Raw genomic sequence first — 17761 nt, 5'->3', positions numbered from 1 at the left:
TGCAGGCATGGACCGAGCCATGCGCACGCCTTGGCCATTGACTGCAATGTGAACCGATGCGGGTGACTATTATGCATACGCGTCGTGCAGGCATGAACCGAGCCGTGCGCACATCTTAGCCATTGACTGCAATGTGAAACGATGCGGGTGACTATTATGCATACGCCTCGTGCAGGCATGGACCGAGCCGTGCACACACCTTGGCCATTGACTGCAATGTGAACCGATGCGGGTGACTATTATGCATACGCGTCGTGCAGGCATGGACCGAGCCGTGTGCACGCCTTGGCCATTGACTGCAATGTGAACCGGTGCGGGTGACTATTATGCATACGTGTCGTGCAGGCATGGACCGAGCCGTGCGCACGCCTTGGCCATTGACTGCAATGTGAACCGGTGCGGGTGACTATTATGCATATGCGTCGTGCAGAAATGGACCGAGCCGTGTGCACGCATAGCCCATTGAATCGTATGGAGATGGGTGAATGTGGATTTTCAAACTACGCGTTGTACTGTTAGTCGACCGAGCCATGCGCGCTCATTGGCTATGGACTGTCATGGAGACGGACACGGATTCAAAACTTTTACAAGTCATGCACTGGAAATTCAGTTGGCTGCCTACAAAATTGTTGCAATTTCTTGGCAGTTCGGGCTGGACTGTTCCCATGAGGCACAGGGTCAGACTGATTTGCATATGGCCATGTCTGAACTGGGGTGGCAGAGTGGGCTAAAGAACGGTGATGGATCAAACCCGGATCTGTTGACTGGGTGTGAGTGTTTGATTGGTTCTGATGCTCCGTCCATCACCACCCCCTTTTGTACCGCTTTGTTCGCCATAAGTTGGCAGGGTATGCTCAGACGTGAGTCCCTTGCTCACTTTGCCACTGGATTCAAGCAAGCCTGGCTGAAGACGGCTGAAATGCCAGAAACCGGTCCTAGGAAGCTTGTTTCCGGTCCAGGGAAGGCATGGCTTGGCAGTTCGGGCTGGACTGTTCCCATGAGGCACAGGGTCAGACTGATTTGCATATGGCCATGTCTGAACTGGGGTGGCAGAGTGGGCTAAAGAACGGTGATGGATCAAACCCGGATCTGTTGACTGGGTGTGAGTGTTTGATTGGTTCTGATGCTCCGTCCATCACCACCCCCTTTTGTACCGCTTTGTTCGCCATAAGTTGGCAGGGTATGCTCAGACGTGAGTCCCTTGCTCACTTTGCCACTGGATTCAAGCAAGCCTGGCTGAAGACGGCTGAAATGCCAGAAACCGGTCCTAGGAAGCTTGTTTCCGGTCCAGGGAAGGCATGGCTTGGCAGTTCGGGCTGGACTGTTCCCATGAGGCACAGGGTCAGACTGATTTGCATATGACCATGTCTGAACTGGGGTGGCAGAGTGGGCTAAAGAACGGTGATGGATCAAACCCGGATCTGTTGACTGGGTGTGAGTGTTTGATTGGTTCTGATGCTCCGTCCATCACCACCCCCTTTTGTACCGCTTTGTTCGCCATAAGTTGGCAGGGTATGCTCAGACGTGAGTCCCTTGCTCACTTTGCCACTGGATTCAAGCAAGCCTGGCTGAAGACGGCTGAAATGCCAGAAACCGGTCCTAGGAAGCTTGTTTCCGGTCCAGGGAAGGCATGGCTTGGCAGTTCGGGCTGGACTGTTCCCATGAGGCACAGGGTCAGACTGATTTGCATATGGCCATGTCTGAACTGGGGTGGCAGAGTGGGCTAAAGAACGGTGATGGATCAAACCCGGATCTGTTGACTGGGTGTGAGTGTTTGATTGGTTCTGATGCTCCGTCCATCACCACCCCCTTTTGTACCGCAATTTCTAGGGTGTCATGAAGGTGAAAATTTGAACGATACGGAAGACGTGTACGAGTTGTACAATTCCATGGATTGGCCAGATTCATAGGATGCAACCATGTTGGACCTATCACTTAGGACACATGGCACAGATTCTGCCTCTGCAGCACAGATATAAGGCTGCCTGGCTCCCAGGGATCTCACTTGTCAGCACTACATGCTACTGGACCACATCTCTGCTACCACTGCTGCTGTCTCTGCATCCTCTGGCTACTGCTATGGCACGTACTCTGGAGAGAGCCCCAGCCTTCACTGAGGAGGAGAACCAGGTCCTGATGGACGGGATCCTTCCACAGTAATGCAAGCTGTATGGGAAACCAGCGGAGCAGATGAGTGTGCAGTTCACTGCCTTCCTAATTGTGCATGTTGTCTAACTAGCAGTACTAGCAGTGTGTACACCAGTGGCAAGCGTACTCACTGAGTACTTTCAACCCCCAAAGTGTGTAGGTACATATGATGAACAGGTGTTCTGCAGCAAAAGTGCATTTGTGCAAGCTTTAACTTCCCAGGCAATGTTAACATGTCAGACATGCAGGGCAATTGTCCATTTCCATGGGTGCACTACCTGTGCACCTCATTTACCTTTGTGATGACTACATTTATATCCAACTGTGCGCAGCACAAACATGTGGCATGTGTGGTAATGGTCTTTTCACTTTGTCATCCTCACAGGTTGATGCCCACCAGAAGCACGAGATCTGGCTGACCATCGCCTGGGCAGTTAGATCAGTTAGATCAGTGGAGGTCGACAAGCGCCGGATCCGCAACTGCCAGAAGAGGTGGCAGGACCTTCGGGGCTGGACCCGGAGGATCGCAAGGGTTCAGCTGAAGCTGTCGCCTCCTCGCAGGAGGGGCAGACACCGGACCCTGACCCCCCACATGCTCAGGATTCTGGCGGTGGTCTTCCCGGACCTGGATGGGCAGCTGAAGGCCAGACAGCAGCAGGGAGGGGGTAAGTCCATGCCTAATCTGTGAACTATGTCTGACATGCTATTTGCAGTCTTTTGGCCTGGTCACACTTCCATATTACATCGGTCTTGTAGTTCAGGACTCATGTCTCTCAATTGTGTAATGCACCCTCCTCATCTGAACCACAGGTGTGGCCCCTACAGTCTGTGGCTTGTTTCACTAGGGCACTGTGTCCCTGCAGTCAGCTATGCTTAAGGTTCCGGACAGCATCTGTTACCAGGACTCTGTTGTGTGTTTCGTGGGTGGGTCAATTGTTTACACAATGCCTGAGATCTGACATGTGATCTGTGTGTGTCCTGCAAGTCCCCCCGGACCCGGAAGAGCAGGACCCCACCCCCGCCCGCAGCTCCATGACACAGTCTCCGTCCTCCATCCCCCAGGCCACCACACCACAGGTTCCCCCGCCACACCCTGCCCCAGGTTCCCCCACCCACAGATACACCATCCCCAAAATGCTCAGACCCTCCCCCCTAACTCTTGCTCTTCCACCCCCACCCCCCGGTCAGCCTGTTTGTGCCACTGGTGTGGGGACCGTGCCCCCCCCGTCCTGCCGACCTCACCTTAACCCCATTCCGTTCCCATGGAGTTGGGCACTGCAGTGGAGTCCACGACCACCCTGTCTGACTTGGGCACTGCAGTGGGGACCCAGTCCACTCCATCTGACCTGCCCACTGCAGTTGTGCCGGCACCCACACCATCTGACTTGTGCCCCACAGTTGTGACTGCACCCACTATGCCACACACCTTCACTGCAGTTGCCTGTGACTCTCCTGCACCCACCACCCCTTCACTGTCTCCTTCTGCTGAGCCCTGATCCTGTCCCTGCGGTGCCTGGCCTGCCCCCATGTATGCCCCTCTGAGTGGATGTCCCCTGTCCTTAGCAGTGCAGGCAAGCAACGTGTGACAGTTGTCACTCACACCCTATTTTGACTTTGGATATGGACTGGCCATTGGCCTTTGTTTTGCATGGACTTTGCATTTGAATTTCAAATTTTCTGAATAAAACATTTGTAGTTATCCTTGTGAATTTGATTTAGCTGTACATTATGTTGATGATGTTTACCATCACCTTGCTGTTATAATGCTACATTTTCAATGTTGAATACTGAGGCGTTGATGTGATGTACTCCATGTGGTCCATGAGATATGTATCCTATTCTGGTCGGTATCCATGTCATCCTTTGCAGCAAACTGGGTGTGTCATGATTAACAATTTGTCCACATTTCTGTGAACATTTCATTTGCATGGTCACATCTGTGGCTTTAACCCATGCACATATGTTGTGCTTCCCATTGTCCAATTTGTCTATTTCCCTGACTGTGGGCACATCTCCACTGGACATGCAGGTGTGGGCATCATTGGTGTAGGAGCAACTGGGTCCTCTGTGCAACTTACTAGACATATGTATTGAGTATGTGCAGATGACTTAAGGGACACTCCTGTACCCAGGCTGATGTGGCTAGAGCCTTCAATGGGTGGTAACTGATGGCTGACTGACCAAGTGTACTGCTGACATGACTGAGACCTGCTGGGGCTATGTTTGGCACAGCTGAGCTTCCACAGGAGTTGAGTCCCCTCAAGTAAGTGCGTTGTTCCGTGACATTGCCTGGGCCCATGGTGTGTGTTGTGTGAGCATTTGTGTGTGTGTCACATCCCTTTTTCTACACAGGCTGTGTTCCCTTGATATGTTCCTGTTGTTGATGCTTGCTGAGTTCATCCCACATCTTTGTCCTGGGCTACCAGATATGTGGGTGCATGACACACTACTGTTCATTGGTGTGTCATCATTGGGATTTGTGATTTCTGAGTGGTGATGATGTGGTCAGACGCAGATGGGACACAATCAGGGGTCCCCATGGCGCTTGTTTGTTCACAATATCATGTAGTTGTCCCTAGGTGGTACCTTTCGGTGATTGAGACATGTGTATGTGTGTGTGTGCAATGTTGGCAGGTGTCAGCATGTGTGCCTTTTGGTTCTCCTTGGCTTCTGCATTGTCCTGGGACTGTGGCAGGGATTCTGAAGGTTACGGGAGCTTTGATGTCATGGCCATGTACTGCATACTGTGCAGTATGTCTGTCATTCACCAGGGTTGTAGACTGTCCTTGTGTGATGAGTCTGTGCACCTTAGATCCTCCCAACATTACTGTGTTTGTCATGGGTGCATGTGCAATGTCACATGTCCATGTGGGCTTTACTGATGCACACTGGTGCAGTTCGGGGGGTGTGGTGTTGTGGGTGGACAGAAGTGAATGTTTGCAAGGCTCAGACCCTACCTCACGTTTGTCCCTAGATGACGGGCCATGCTGAGTGATTTGTGTTTGTGTAGGTGTGATGTACGTTTGTGGCACAGGACACATGTCTGAGTTTCACAGTTTGTACGACATCTACCTTTGTCATCACAGTGGACGTATCATGCATGCTTGTGTCACCCCAATGTCTGGTCCCTGGGGGTAGTGCTGTTGTGTGTCAGTCTCTTGCTGTTTTAGTTGCTGTTCATTCCAGCTTGTGTCACATGTGTCTGTTGGGATCCCTCTCATCTCACAATGCCTGATTGCCCACTAAGGGGTGCCCAATTGATGGCTTACTTTTGTATGGCACTGTGTCCACATCTGTGTCATTGTGGTTCAGCCCCCCTCATGTGTTGTGTAGTTGCCTGGGGATACTGAGACACACACACACATGTTGTGTCATATGTGCAGTGTGAGGATGCCTGTTTGTGCATCTGCACCAGTGCATTGGTATTGCTGCTGTGTGCCTTTGGCTGGATGTTGTTTGGTTGATTTTCCCTGCTGTCCCTGTGAGTCATATCTCATCATTCTGCACATTCATCCTGGTTCTTAGGTCCCATTGCTGCCATGGAATGGGAGTTTGTGACCTGACATCTACAGTCTACACAGGATGTATTGATTTGTGTGTCTATTTTCGAGATGTGTGTATGCATTATGATGGTCACTTCTGCTTTTGTGTCATTGTACACTGTATGCAATGTCAACCCCCATGGGTGGTGCTTGTCTGCACATTGCCGAGATTATGTTAGATTTTCACAGCACTGTTAGCCACATCACATTGTTGTGGGTATGGGACACAACCACTACATTGCCACAAAAGTGTTTCATGTGTTGGGACCAGGATCATACATGCTGTTTGGCATGTGCAGCTTTTACCATGATGACACTTACCTTTTGGTCACTGTGATGATGGGGGGTTTAGACCCCATTACCACAATGCTCAACATTTGCTGCAGTTTGGAACCCCACACTTAACTTTTGTTCTACACAGTGAGGGGGGGGGGGGGGTTAGTGCACATTGACACAGTGCTATTGGTATGCTTGACTTGTGTAGGCCACACTCAGTTTTTGGTCACACATTTGATGGGAGTTACATTGTATGTTCGAAGTCATATTCACTGTTGTGGGCATTTGCCACTGACTACACACTGTTGTCATGATGTTAGGGGGGATGTATTTTGTGACATGCCTAATGTTGGTGTATGATGGATGTGTGGCGCATCACCCATCCTATGGGTGTGGGTGTTGATATTGATAGTCACACAGCACCCTATGAGTGGAGGTGGTAGTAGTGATGTGCAACAGGTCCCCTATGAGTGGGGGTGGCAGTAGTGATGGGCAACAGACCCCCTATGAGTAGAGGTGGCAGTAGTGATAGGCAACATACCCCCTATGAGTGGAGGTGGCAGTAGTGATGGGCAACATACCCCCTCTGAGTGGAGGTGGCAGTAGTGATAGGCAACATACCCCCCATGAGTGGAGGTGGCAGTAGTGATAGGTAGGGGTGGGCGGAATTTGCGGAATTAACCTTCGCAAATTATCGCGAGAATGTTTAAAATTATCGCAAACAAGCAGAAATATCGCGAAGATGCGGAAGTTTTTTTCCGGCATGTTCGCGCGATTTTCTGCATGGTTGCGGGTCGCCAACTTACCCATGTGGCTGCTTGCGGGCGCGGCCATCTTGTTTTGAGTTGTTCTCGCGGTGCATGATCGCGAGAAGAAAGACGTGATCGCGCGACGCATGACGTCACTGCGGGCGCGAACTGTCGCGAGACAGCGCAAATGGCTAAAAACAATACAACATCTCATGGAGAACGCGACCGGATCAAGAAAACTTGTCGGCGAACGCAGGGATTCAGGTAAGGCGATCGCGCGCTCGCGAGAATGTATCATTTTACAGCGCGAGCAAGAAACAAATTATCGCCAAGCTGCGGAAACCGGAATTTTTGACATTTTCGCGCTCTCCGCGGAACGCAAAAATGTCAAATTATCGCAATTTCCGCGAACGGAACGAAATTTTTGCCCAGGCCTAGTGATAGGCCACAAGTCCCCTATGAGTGGGGGTGGCAGTAGTGATAGGCAAACTACCCCCTATGAGGGGGGTGGCAATAGTGAAAGGCAACATACCCCCTATGAGTGGGGGTGGCAGTAGTGATAGGCAACATACCCTCTATGAGTGGAGGTGGCAGTAGTGATAGACAACATACCCCCTATGAGTGGGGGTGGCAGTAGTGATAGGAAACATACCCCCTATGAGTGGAGGTGGCAGTAGTGATAGGCAACATACCCCCTATGAGTGAGGGTGGCAGTAGTGATAGGCCACAAGTCCCCTATGAGTGGGGGTGGTAGTAGTGATAGACAACATACCCCCTATGAGTGGGGGTGGCAGTAGTGATAGGCAACCTACCCCCTATGAGTGGGGTGGCAGTAGTGATAGGCCACAAGTCCCCTATGAGTGGGGGTGGCAGTAGTGATAGGCAACCTACCCCCTATGAGACGGGGTGGCAGTAGTGATAGGCCACAAGTCCCCTATGAGTGGGGGTGGCAGTAGTGATAGGCAACATACCCCCTATGAGTGGAGGTGGCAGTAGTGATAGGCAACTTACCCCCTATGAGTGGGGGTGGCAGTAATGATAGGCCACAAGTCCCCTATGAGTGGGGGTGGCAATAGGGATAGGCAACAAACCCCCTATGAGTGGGGGTGGCAGTAGTGATAGGCAACATACCCCCTATGAGTGGAGGTGGCAGTAGTGATAGGCAACATACCCCCTATGAGTGGGGGTGGCAGTAGTGATAGGCAACATACCCCCTATTAGTGGAGGTAGCAGTAGTGATAGGCAACATACCCCCTATTAGTGGAGGTGGTAGTTGTGATAGGCAAGAAGTCCCCTATGAGTGGTGGTGGCATTAGTGATAGCCATGCAACCCCTATGGTGGCCTGTTGCTAGTGGACAGGATATGGATTCCCTGGGTGTGTGTGACATTTGGCAGGTACATGTGGTTTGTTTGTGTGGTGGGTGTCTGACTTACCGTCTGCGCCGTCCCCGTCTGCTCCTGATCCGGTCATAGATGTACAGTACTGGTATGGCCTGCGCGATGGGATTCATGATGTGTTCGTCTCGTACATGCTGCTTGTTGCTCAGTCTCGTACCCATTGCTAGCTGGTCGGTCTCGTAGTCGTGGATTGTGTTCTGGTGCGAATCGTACCTGATATGCTACTTTCCCGGATGCTGTGACGTGCTGTACGTGGTGACCCGTCCGGTGCGTATGATTTGAGCATCTTACTTGTCCGGTCGGAAAATGCTGTGGGAACTGCTTCCGGGCGACTCGAATCGGCGATCGGAGGTACGGTTCGTATGGGAAATGCTGCTGGAATTGCAGCCTACGTGTCGGTCGGAATTGTGTCAGTTATGCACATCATACTTCATTGCCCGGACGCACCAGCTCCCGGAATGTGTCGGTCGCAAGGTAAGGCTACGAACAGCTCTCGGAGAGCTGTCCGACCCAGATCGGAATCGACCCCTAACTGGAAGGAGGTTAAAAGCACAAATAATAGGAAAAATGTCAAAACTGTGAAGAAAATGTTGGTTGTTTGATAAACGTATGTCTGTTCCTGAAAGCTGGAAAGATGGCGATTTTAGCACCACAAATTGTTTCAACCCTTTGTTGAAACCTTTGCAGGGAAAAACCAGAAGGTTTCTTCTGCAGCACCTAGTTTTGTGAGAAAAAAAATAAAATGTGTCCATATTTTGGCCAATGTCTTGGTCCCCTCCATGGAACTACACAAACCCTGGGTACATTTAGAATCCTCCAGATGTTGGAAGAAAAGGACGCAAATTTGTCGTGGATACCTTATGTGGAAACAAAGTTACAGGAGCCTAAGGGCAAACTATGCCAAATAGCCCAAAAATGGATTAGCACGGGGGAGGCCTAGCAGCGAAGGGGTTAAAGAATATTGAGGACAGAAATATTGTCAAGATAAGTTTTTATGGGTAAGCAAAGTTTTACAATACTTAACTCCGTATATATGTACCTTGACAATATTTGTATGTAGATGTGGAGTCAAGCATAGTAAATTTATACTTACTTATTTCAACTTGCCTTCTTGATATTTTGGTTCTCAAAAGTTTTTGATACAATATTCTGTCCACATGATGTTTTTAGCATCGATATTCTATCAGACAGCCCAACATTCTCATATAATTCTTTTGTTTGACTTTGAGAAATGTAGGTTAGTCCAAATATCTTTTTCATCAGCTAAAGTAACTTTCTCTACTCAGGCACAAAGGTATCGCTAGTTCCATCCATGAAAATGGTTGAAACCCAGGATGATAATGTTGATTTTGAAACACAGACCTTTCAAGAATTTCAAATAATGCTATAGTTAATGTTGATGTTAATAGAAGATTCACTGTAAAGAAGAACAATGGCTTTATTTCAATGCAAATACTTTGCTCTAGCTGTGAACAACATTAAATTAAGGGTACTTGAAAGGTTCAGGAAAACTCATAACGCAATATAATGAATGTATATATATATTTGTTGTATCTAAAACAGAGATAAAAGAGATCTTTGTGGCAAAAAAAGTAAAGTTTTTATCACCTTTAGATGAAAAACCCATCTATGCAGGTTTGTTTTAACTCATCACAAAGAGCATTCAAGAAAGGTGGTTTGTGCTGATGATGCAGTGACACAAATTGTGCAGTAACATTTGGCAGTTCAATCTGTTGAGAGTACAAAGTGCTTCTTCTTAGAGTGTCTCTTTTGTGGTCACTTTTGTACTTCTGCAGCTACCGTCTGATTGGGAAGCAGTGAGGGAATCCCAGTACTCACATGTAAGCGCCTCACTCTGGGGCACAATGCGGGTGGACCACGCTCACAAAGCCTGACATTGCACATTGTTCCCTGGACTACAGGTGGCCAATATCTAGCGCTTACTGTGCAGTTAGCACCTAATACTGTTATCTTCAAGGCAGCCTAGCCTTTGTACCAAGGTCCCTCCAGCACATCTTCTCAACAATCAGTGGACATTTTCCTTCAATGTATGATTTTAAGGCAGCTCTTCTTGGATCAGTGTTTCTCGACCTGTGAAATGCTAGCCAGTAGTAGGTGATGAGCTTATATTTTGCGGGTCACAAAAGTACAAGCACAAGTACAAACAACTTTAAACTTTGTATTTATTGTATAATATTTGCTGTGCTTCAAAGACAGAGTTGACATGTCAGGCTATGTAGTCTGACAAATTGCTGCTTATTTATTTAAGATGGGAATTGGAAGTTTCAAACTCATCTGACTTTGCAGTCAGAGACAGATGTGTCAATCTTTCTGGGATACAGGGAAAATGAGAGCAAAAGCTGTAGAATGTAATTTTTTGTAACACACAACAAATGTAAATATCTGTCAATGAACTGTACACATTCAGTAGCCAGGAAAGCAAAAGTAAAGCACTTTTTTAAAAAAAATATTGAAGCTTAATGGAACAGATTTTAATGGAATCAAAACAAATCAAGACACTTTATTTGATGATGCACAAATAATAAATATTCCCTGAAATCCGATTTCCACAGATTATCGATTGTGTGCAATATAGTTTTATCAGAAAAACTGTATGTCTGTGCAAATCTGGAGGCCATTTCAATGGAAAATGTACTGTCTGTAAATGACAATGCTGTACTTCATGATGGTTTAGTTACATTAAAAAAATTGCCGACCTCCTTTCCATTAATGCTAGTTAGGTCGCAAATGTTTGCGGTTCTCAAAATTGGGTCATGGTTCTAAAAAGCCTAGGAAGCACTGTCATTGGCAGATGAAAATCTGCCAGGTGCCTGTTGCTGAACATGTCAATGTGAAGTTAGTAGTCAGAGACACTAGCCATGCAACACAGATGTCTTTCTCAGCCTCCAATCCTGTGGAACACTTGGAAGTGGTAAATGAAAAGTCATGCCACCTTGTTACCAGGTTTCCGCCCCCTACTCATACTGTGATTGCAGAGATTGTGGATACCACAACCACAGCTCTTCGACTGTTAGTAGGCAGTTTTTGACTTTTGCGTATTCCTCCAAAGTGATCACACCATGATATTAATCCTCTGGATTAGCAACAAGGGGGGTTGGAGCTCCCACTTTAGAGAGTTCCAAAACAAAAACACAAAAGAGGAAGATGCTTCCTCACACAAATATCTCGGAGATCTTTGTAGGTAAGCCCTCTGGGGAAGAATGAAACAGGAAAGATCAAAGAATATTGCCATACCTCATAGGGGGCCCAGGTCCCCTATAATTCACATCTTGAGTCTCGTTAATTTCAAAGGTCCTCATAAATGCTTCAGAGGAGCCCTGCACTTCACATTGCTATCTGGAAGGTTCTCTCCAACCTCCATCTTATGTACCATTCACATACAGGAGATGCAAAAAGCAAAGTGTCCTGGGAGTCCAGTGCAACACATACAGCCCATGCTCATCCTATTACCCATACTTAGTGTAAACATACATGTTACTTTCGGTGTTTTGAGAAAACATAAAAAAAGATACCTTGGCATCCAAATCACTCATGACATTAATAAGATGACCCGGGTAAATTTAGATCTTAAACAGAAAGAAATTATTATGTTATTAAATTCTTGGAATAGTCTTGCACTATCTATTTTGGGTCGTTCTAACTTAGTTAAGATGTGAATTTTGCCAAAGTTTTCTTTTATCTTTAACACGGTCCCTTTGTCTTTTGATCAATCTGCTTAAAAAAAAAATACAAGGGCTAATAAATAGTTTTCTCTGGGCTAATAAGGGGGTGAGGATTGCATGGCGGAAGCTGAGATGTTCAAAGCTAGAGGGAGGTATTGTCAGCCCGGATCGCCGCTTTTACTGTCTTGCCTTTCAACTAAAGAATGTAAGACCTCTCCTCTTCAACACTTCTTGTTTCCTCCAATGTTGCTAGCCATGTCTAAAAATACCCCACAAGGGGGCGATGGAGTTTTATTTAAGTTTGGACACCCTAAATACTTTAAAAAAAGTAAACAAAAGGTTTTAAGTTCGGCCTGTGAAGTTTGGTATAAATCAGGAAGATCCTGAAGATCTCTTATTATAGTGCAGGGGCCCCATTTGGAACTCCCCAGGTACGCCAGTCTGCTTAAAAGACAGCCTACCCACTGTATTACAGGAGGAAGGTATTATGTGTTGGGGCCAACTGCTTCATGGAAATAAACTCCTTCCGTGGGACGTGTTGTACAATGCTACAAATCAAAGACTTGCAAGATTTAAGTTCTATCAACTATCTAGTTGGGCCTCGCATTTGGACAAAGAAGAAGAAGATAGTGTAGACCATGAACTCTCCCTTCGTGGCTGTCTATTGCAACAAAAGGAGGTTTCCAAAGGTACTGGCTCCTGATTAAGAGGGAACCCCCTTTGGTACCTATGGAGGAGTCCTGGAGAAGAGACCTGCCTTCGACCAACGTAACATGTCTTTGGCAAGTATCAATGCGCACTCTTTGGAATGTGGTTTAAGCTGCCTATCTTAAGAGGAACCATCTGTTCACACTCCATAGAGCATATTGGTCTCCAAAGAAAATGGCCAAACTGGGAGGTGCTCATTGAAAGGTTTGTCCGAAATGCGAGTCTGGTGATGCGGATGATCTCCACATGTTTTGGAGTGTCCTTCTATCCAGGGCTTCTGGCAAGACATAGGTAAGACTGTTTCGGAAGAATTGGGATGAGAGATTAAGGTAAGCTTAAATCTGGTCGTATTTGGGGTCCTGTTGGAGGAGGGTATTCATTATAATTTATCTAAGTCACAGGCTTCTCTTGTGTTTGTGCTGATCCTCCTAGCTAGGCGTGAACTTTGCCTTAAATGGATTATACCACAATCAACAGTAATTTTGGATTGGGTGGCTTCGGTTAGGCGTATTCATAATTTAGCTATGGCTAGTTTATCACGGAAAAGATGTAAAATATGGAGGAATTGGGTTGATTGGGAGAACAAGGTTTGGTAAAACTCATTGCACCTTTTTATGAATTCTTATACATAAAAGTCTGTTCTGACATTATATGTCGTTAAACCCCCCAGAAAAATGGATGATGTAGTGTCAAGATCACCTGCCCATGTCTGGCATCTCTTACCTCTGCAGATCCTGCCCAACGGACAGCAGTGGAGTTGATAAGAAGTCTCTTCCCTCCAGGGGAACTGAGATCATAGCTGCCCACAGTTGTGTACATATTTGTGCCCTCTGCCTGCAGCTGCCAGTTTACTATGTCATATTGTGCCAGCGGATTGCCAGAAGTGTCAAAAAAAGCTTTGTCTTCAAAGTCATCCCATAAGTGCACGTTCTGTACATAAGGCAGAAGCTGTATTGGAGAAAATAATGTAAATTGATCATCAAAGTTAATAGTGAACTATGTTTCCCAAAATATAGCAAGCAAGAAGCAATGGCAAAGCAAATCGAGATGCTGTATACTGAAAATAGTTGATTATTACATCTTTCCATAAACTTAATTAATCATCATCCATGCAGAACATCATTGGATGATGTCCACCTTGAAGGAGGACAACATGAGAGCTCCACATTCCACCACTATCCAGGTGCTTACAACAATCAGTCTTTTAGGAGTATATCCTTCTCCTGTCAGAGTGAAGTTTGTTCTACTAGTGCCTTTGCATGACCCCTTTTGTGTGTGTGTGTGTGTGTGTGTGTGTGTCTGTGCTGTCTACGCAGGTATGGGAAACAGCATGTGTGTACCTGTGTTCTCATGCATGTGTGTTGCAGAAGCCTGTAACGCCGGTACCATGCCCTCTGTGTGGCAGAGAAGCTTACACAGCTTCACTGTGGATTTCAGGCTATTTAGACTGTTTTGTACAGATAAATACCAGAAGTCTAAACACTTACAGAGTCAATAAAAAACAATCCGAGCAATGTCAAGTGTTTTATGGGAGAATGCCAATGCCATTGCTGAATCTATGTCAAAATACAGTTATAAGCATGTAAAAGATGCAATCACATCTACTGCTAATCACCCACTGCAGGCAGGTGTGACAACGATCAGGGCAATCATAGACACAAGACCATTTCAACAGCTTTCCGGCACTTACAATGTTGCTGTAGGTGCTGCCTCGTGTTTCCTGTGAGGGAAAGTGTTCGTTTCAGATATCTGTGCAGTAACTGCTCTGTGTGAGGGAAGCAGACTGTGCGTGTGGCTCTGTTTCATATCCACCTGAGAGGACTTTGCACTGGTGCGTTGTTGCATCTCTTCTGTATGAGCAATGATCCGAGCGCAGTTACTGTCCAGTGCCAAGACTGTACTATTACAAATGTGAGGGGAGTTTGAAGTGTTGCTGCCTGTGCTCTGCATGCCTGAGATAGGTGAGCAGTGAAGCAATGCTTTCAGTACCTGCCCCATTTCCAATGGAAAGCTTACACTGATGCAGGCATGCTGCAAAGTGTTTGTGTGTGCCGGATGCATGCAGCATGTGTGTTTGTTTCTTATAAACATCGGGAAAACATTTCCAAAGGGCTAATGCTAAAACTAGGACATCATTTAGGGGTCACCAGGGGTCGCAGCTGTGACCCCTGCTTTGCTCACTGTGACCCATGGAACTGCCTTTGAGACCTTTGGCCTCAGAGGTGGCAAAATCAGTGCCAAGAAGTCAAGGGCATATAGTGAGTGTCGGCTTCTTATTGTTTCATGAACATTTGCCCAGTCCTACTAACACACATATATTAATTAATGATCCATTCCCTTTCACAATTGAAAAAAGGCATGTATATAAATCTCAAACGATCATATATGATAATGAATTATCTAACATACAAAGGGATACAAAGATGTGAGGAACATTTAGGAGGCAGAAAACAAATTCATGCGTAAACTTCTCAACCCCCCCCCCCCCCCACTCCGGCTTTCATCCTGGATGAGGAGCTTGGATTGGGGTATATTTATGATCTTACTGCCGTTTGGCCCCTTCTGTGTTGGTTGAGAATATGATCCAGTCCCACCACTACCCTAAACCAACTTGTCGTAGCAGACTGTACTGCACACGAGGGGGCCCTATGTATCCCCTGGTTAACGTATATTATGGAGAAAATGAAATGGCTAGGCTGCCCCAACCTGTACTCCAATCCCAGGCCTTTAGGTCCAGCAGCTATTAGTGATATCAAACAACACTTTTTGGCCAACCAGCAGGCACTCAGGGAGGGTAAGGAGTCATGCAAGACTACTGTGAAAAGGTATGTCACATTGAGTCTGAGTCTTATTTGTCACTGGTCACGAACATGCACCTTCGCTTTGTACTAACCAGATTCGGATTTAATCTGGTACCCTGGTTATTAGCCTTTCGTAAAGGCTACACAAAACCTGGTGCTTTAAAGCCATGTCCCTGTGACAACTTCTCTGAACACAATACTCTACATTTTATCTTTTTCTGTGATTTTTATGACTCACCGAGCAAAATGTTCATACTCCTGCTGCTCAGAACTACCCAACGTGTTCAAGTAATGCCGGCATTACTATACTTACAAATGCTTTCCTCTCCCGTGGTCTGTTTTGGGTTTGCAAGATTTTTGGCAGGGGCCTTGAGACTTAGGAAGAGGTTGTTTAAATATTAAGGTATTTTATATAGCGCGAACTTAACCCAAAGGTATCGGGTATCATAGCGCTCTACATAGCACCAGTTGCGTTACATGATGACAGTAGCTAGGCTGTATCTGCCCAATGTGTTCTGGAGATCATATGTCCCATTCCGTGCCTGTCACAGTAATTATCCAGCCGATTTACCAAGCTAAGGTCTCATTACTTTTGCACTTTACCTGTTGAATTTTACTTCTATCATGGCACTCTGTGTTGTTTCTTAATAATGAGTTTTTAATTCTATTTGTCTGTATAACTAGTCCTACCTATATTCACCAGTGCGTTTTAGATTTGTACGTGTACTTGTAGAATCTTTTTAAGTTATTGTAATTTTCTTAAATGCTTTTATGGATTTTAATGGCCAAATAAAGTATTTTTGACCTGACCGGAATTATCTAACAGAAAATACTTGTGTCATTTTGCTGGGCACCTTTACTTTATAGACCACCCCTTATGCATTGTCTAGTGTGTGACAAACAAACCCTGCACAATAATGACAAATTTACATAAACATCACATAGAAAAAAATGCACAACATGAATTCAATGCAACATTACCTCATGCTAAAACGTGATAATTCATTATTATATATGATCGTTTGCATTTATATACATGTCTTTTTTCAATTGTGTAAGGTGCTGAATCATTGATTCTAATAAAATATGAGTATGAGTGGGCAAAAGTTCATGAAACAATAAGTAGCTGACATTGGCTAAATAAGCACAGATTAATAATGTTGTCTCAGGCAATATAAAGAAAAAGAATTATTGTGTAGGGGGTAAATATACTTTCAATGCATTAGTTTGATCCCTGCTCTGATCACTCCCCTTCATGAGAGACACAAGAAATCAATTGCGGCTTCCCCCTTCTTGTTTTCAGCTCATTGTTTTATTATGATTACGGTGAATAATTGTAAATTACTTTTTCAAAATCAATGTTGTGTCCATGCTTGCAGATGAGAGTGTGTTTGTGTGAGAGAGGGTATGTTTATGTGTAAGCGTTTGTGTATGTGAGCATGTGTGTGTGTGAGTGAAAGTGGCAGTCAGTGATAGGAGTGGCAACAAATGAGATTAAATGTTGGTGAGCAAGGTTTTGTGAGTCAGGGTGATAGAGAATGATGTAGTGAGGATAAGAGTGAGGGCAAGTTAGTGTGAGTGAGTATCTGTGAGTTAATCAGGATAGGAATTAGTGACAATGTGTGAGTGTGTGCAAGAGAGTGAGAATAAATGAGTCCAAGTGAGTGAGAATGGTTGAGTGGAAGTGAGTAAGCAAAAATAAGTATGTGTTATTGAATATAGATTAGCATGAATGCAAATGTGGTATGCTTATGTGTCTGCATATTGCGCTTGCAAATATACTCATTTAGCATACCAGCAACAATTATTAACAGATAGGTACTTGGCATACTTCAGAAAATACTTGATATATGGTATCCTGGACCCTTCTCAGTCAGGGTTCTGCAGCAACCACAGCACCGAGACCGCTCTCATCGCCGCCACCGATGACATCAGTACCATGCTGGATAATGGAGAGACTGCAGCACTAATCCTCCTAGACCTCTCCGTCGCCTTCGACACCGTCTGCCACCGCACACTACGCGAATGCCTCCACGCCGCAGGGATCCGAGACAAGGCACTGGAATGGACCACCTTCTTCCTCTCTGGCAGAACCCAGAGCATCCGCCTCCCCCCATTCCGTTCCAAAGCCTCTGAGATCATCTGCGGCGTACCCCAGGGATCCTCCCTCGGCCCGACACTGTTTAACATTTACATGGCCCCACCTGCACACTTCGCCCGACAGCATAACCTCAACATAATCTCCTACGCCGATGACACTCAACTGATCCTCTCCCTCACCAAGGACCTCATCACCGCCAAAGCCGACCTCCACGAAGAAATGAAGGCCGTCGCCGACTGGATGAAGACCAGCCGTCTGAAGCTGAACTCGGACAAGATGGAGGTCCTCATCCTCGGCTCCAACCCCTCAGCCTGGGACGACTCCTGGTGGCCAACGGCACTGGAAGCAGCCCCG

At 46.3% G+C, this 17761-nt stretch overlaps 1 protein-coding gene across 1 annotated transcript in view; it reads right to left on the bottom strand.

Moving 5' to 3' along the window:
* The window catches only part of LOC146782725 (extracellular calcium-sensing receptor-like), a 95041-nt gene that overhangs the window by 42793 nt on the left and 34487 nt on the right, over window positions 1–17761 (bottom strand). Inside the window, exon 4 of the mRNA XM_085637209.1 lies at window positions 13229–13453. Coding sequence (XP_085493335.1) covers window positions 13229–13453 — 225 coding nt within the window. The remainder of the gene's footprint in view (window positions 1–13228; window positions 13454–17761) is intronic.

Source organism: Triturus cristatus, chromosome 12, assembly GCF_964204655.1.
Source record: "Triturus cristatus chromosome 12, aTriCri1.1, whole genome shotgun sequence".
Taxonomy (NCBI): Eukaryota; Metazoa; Chordata; class Amphibia; order Caudata; family Salamandridae; genus Triturus; species Triturus cristatus.
Note: the sequence above shows the minus strand (reverse complement) of the source record. Positions and strands in the feature narration are given on the sequence as shown.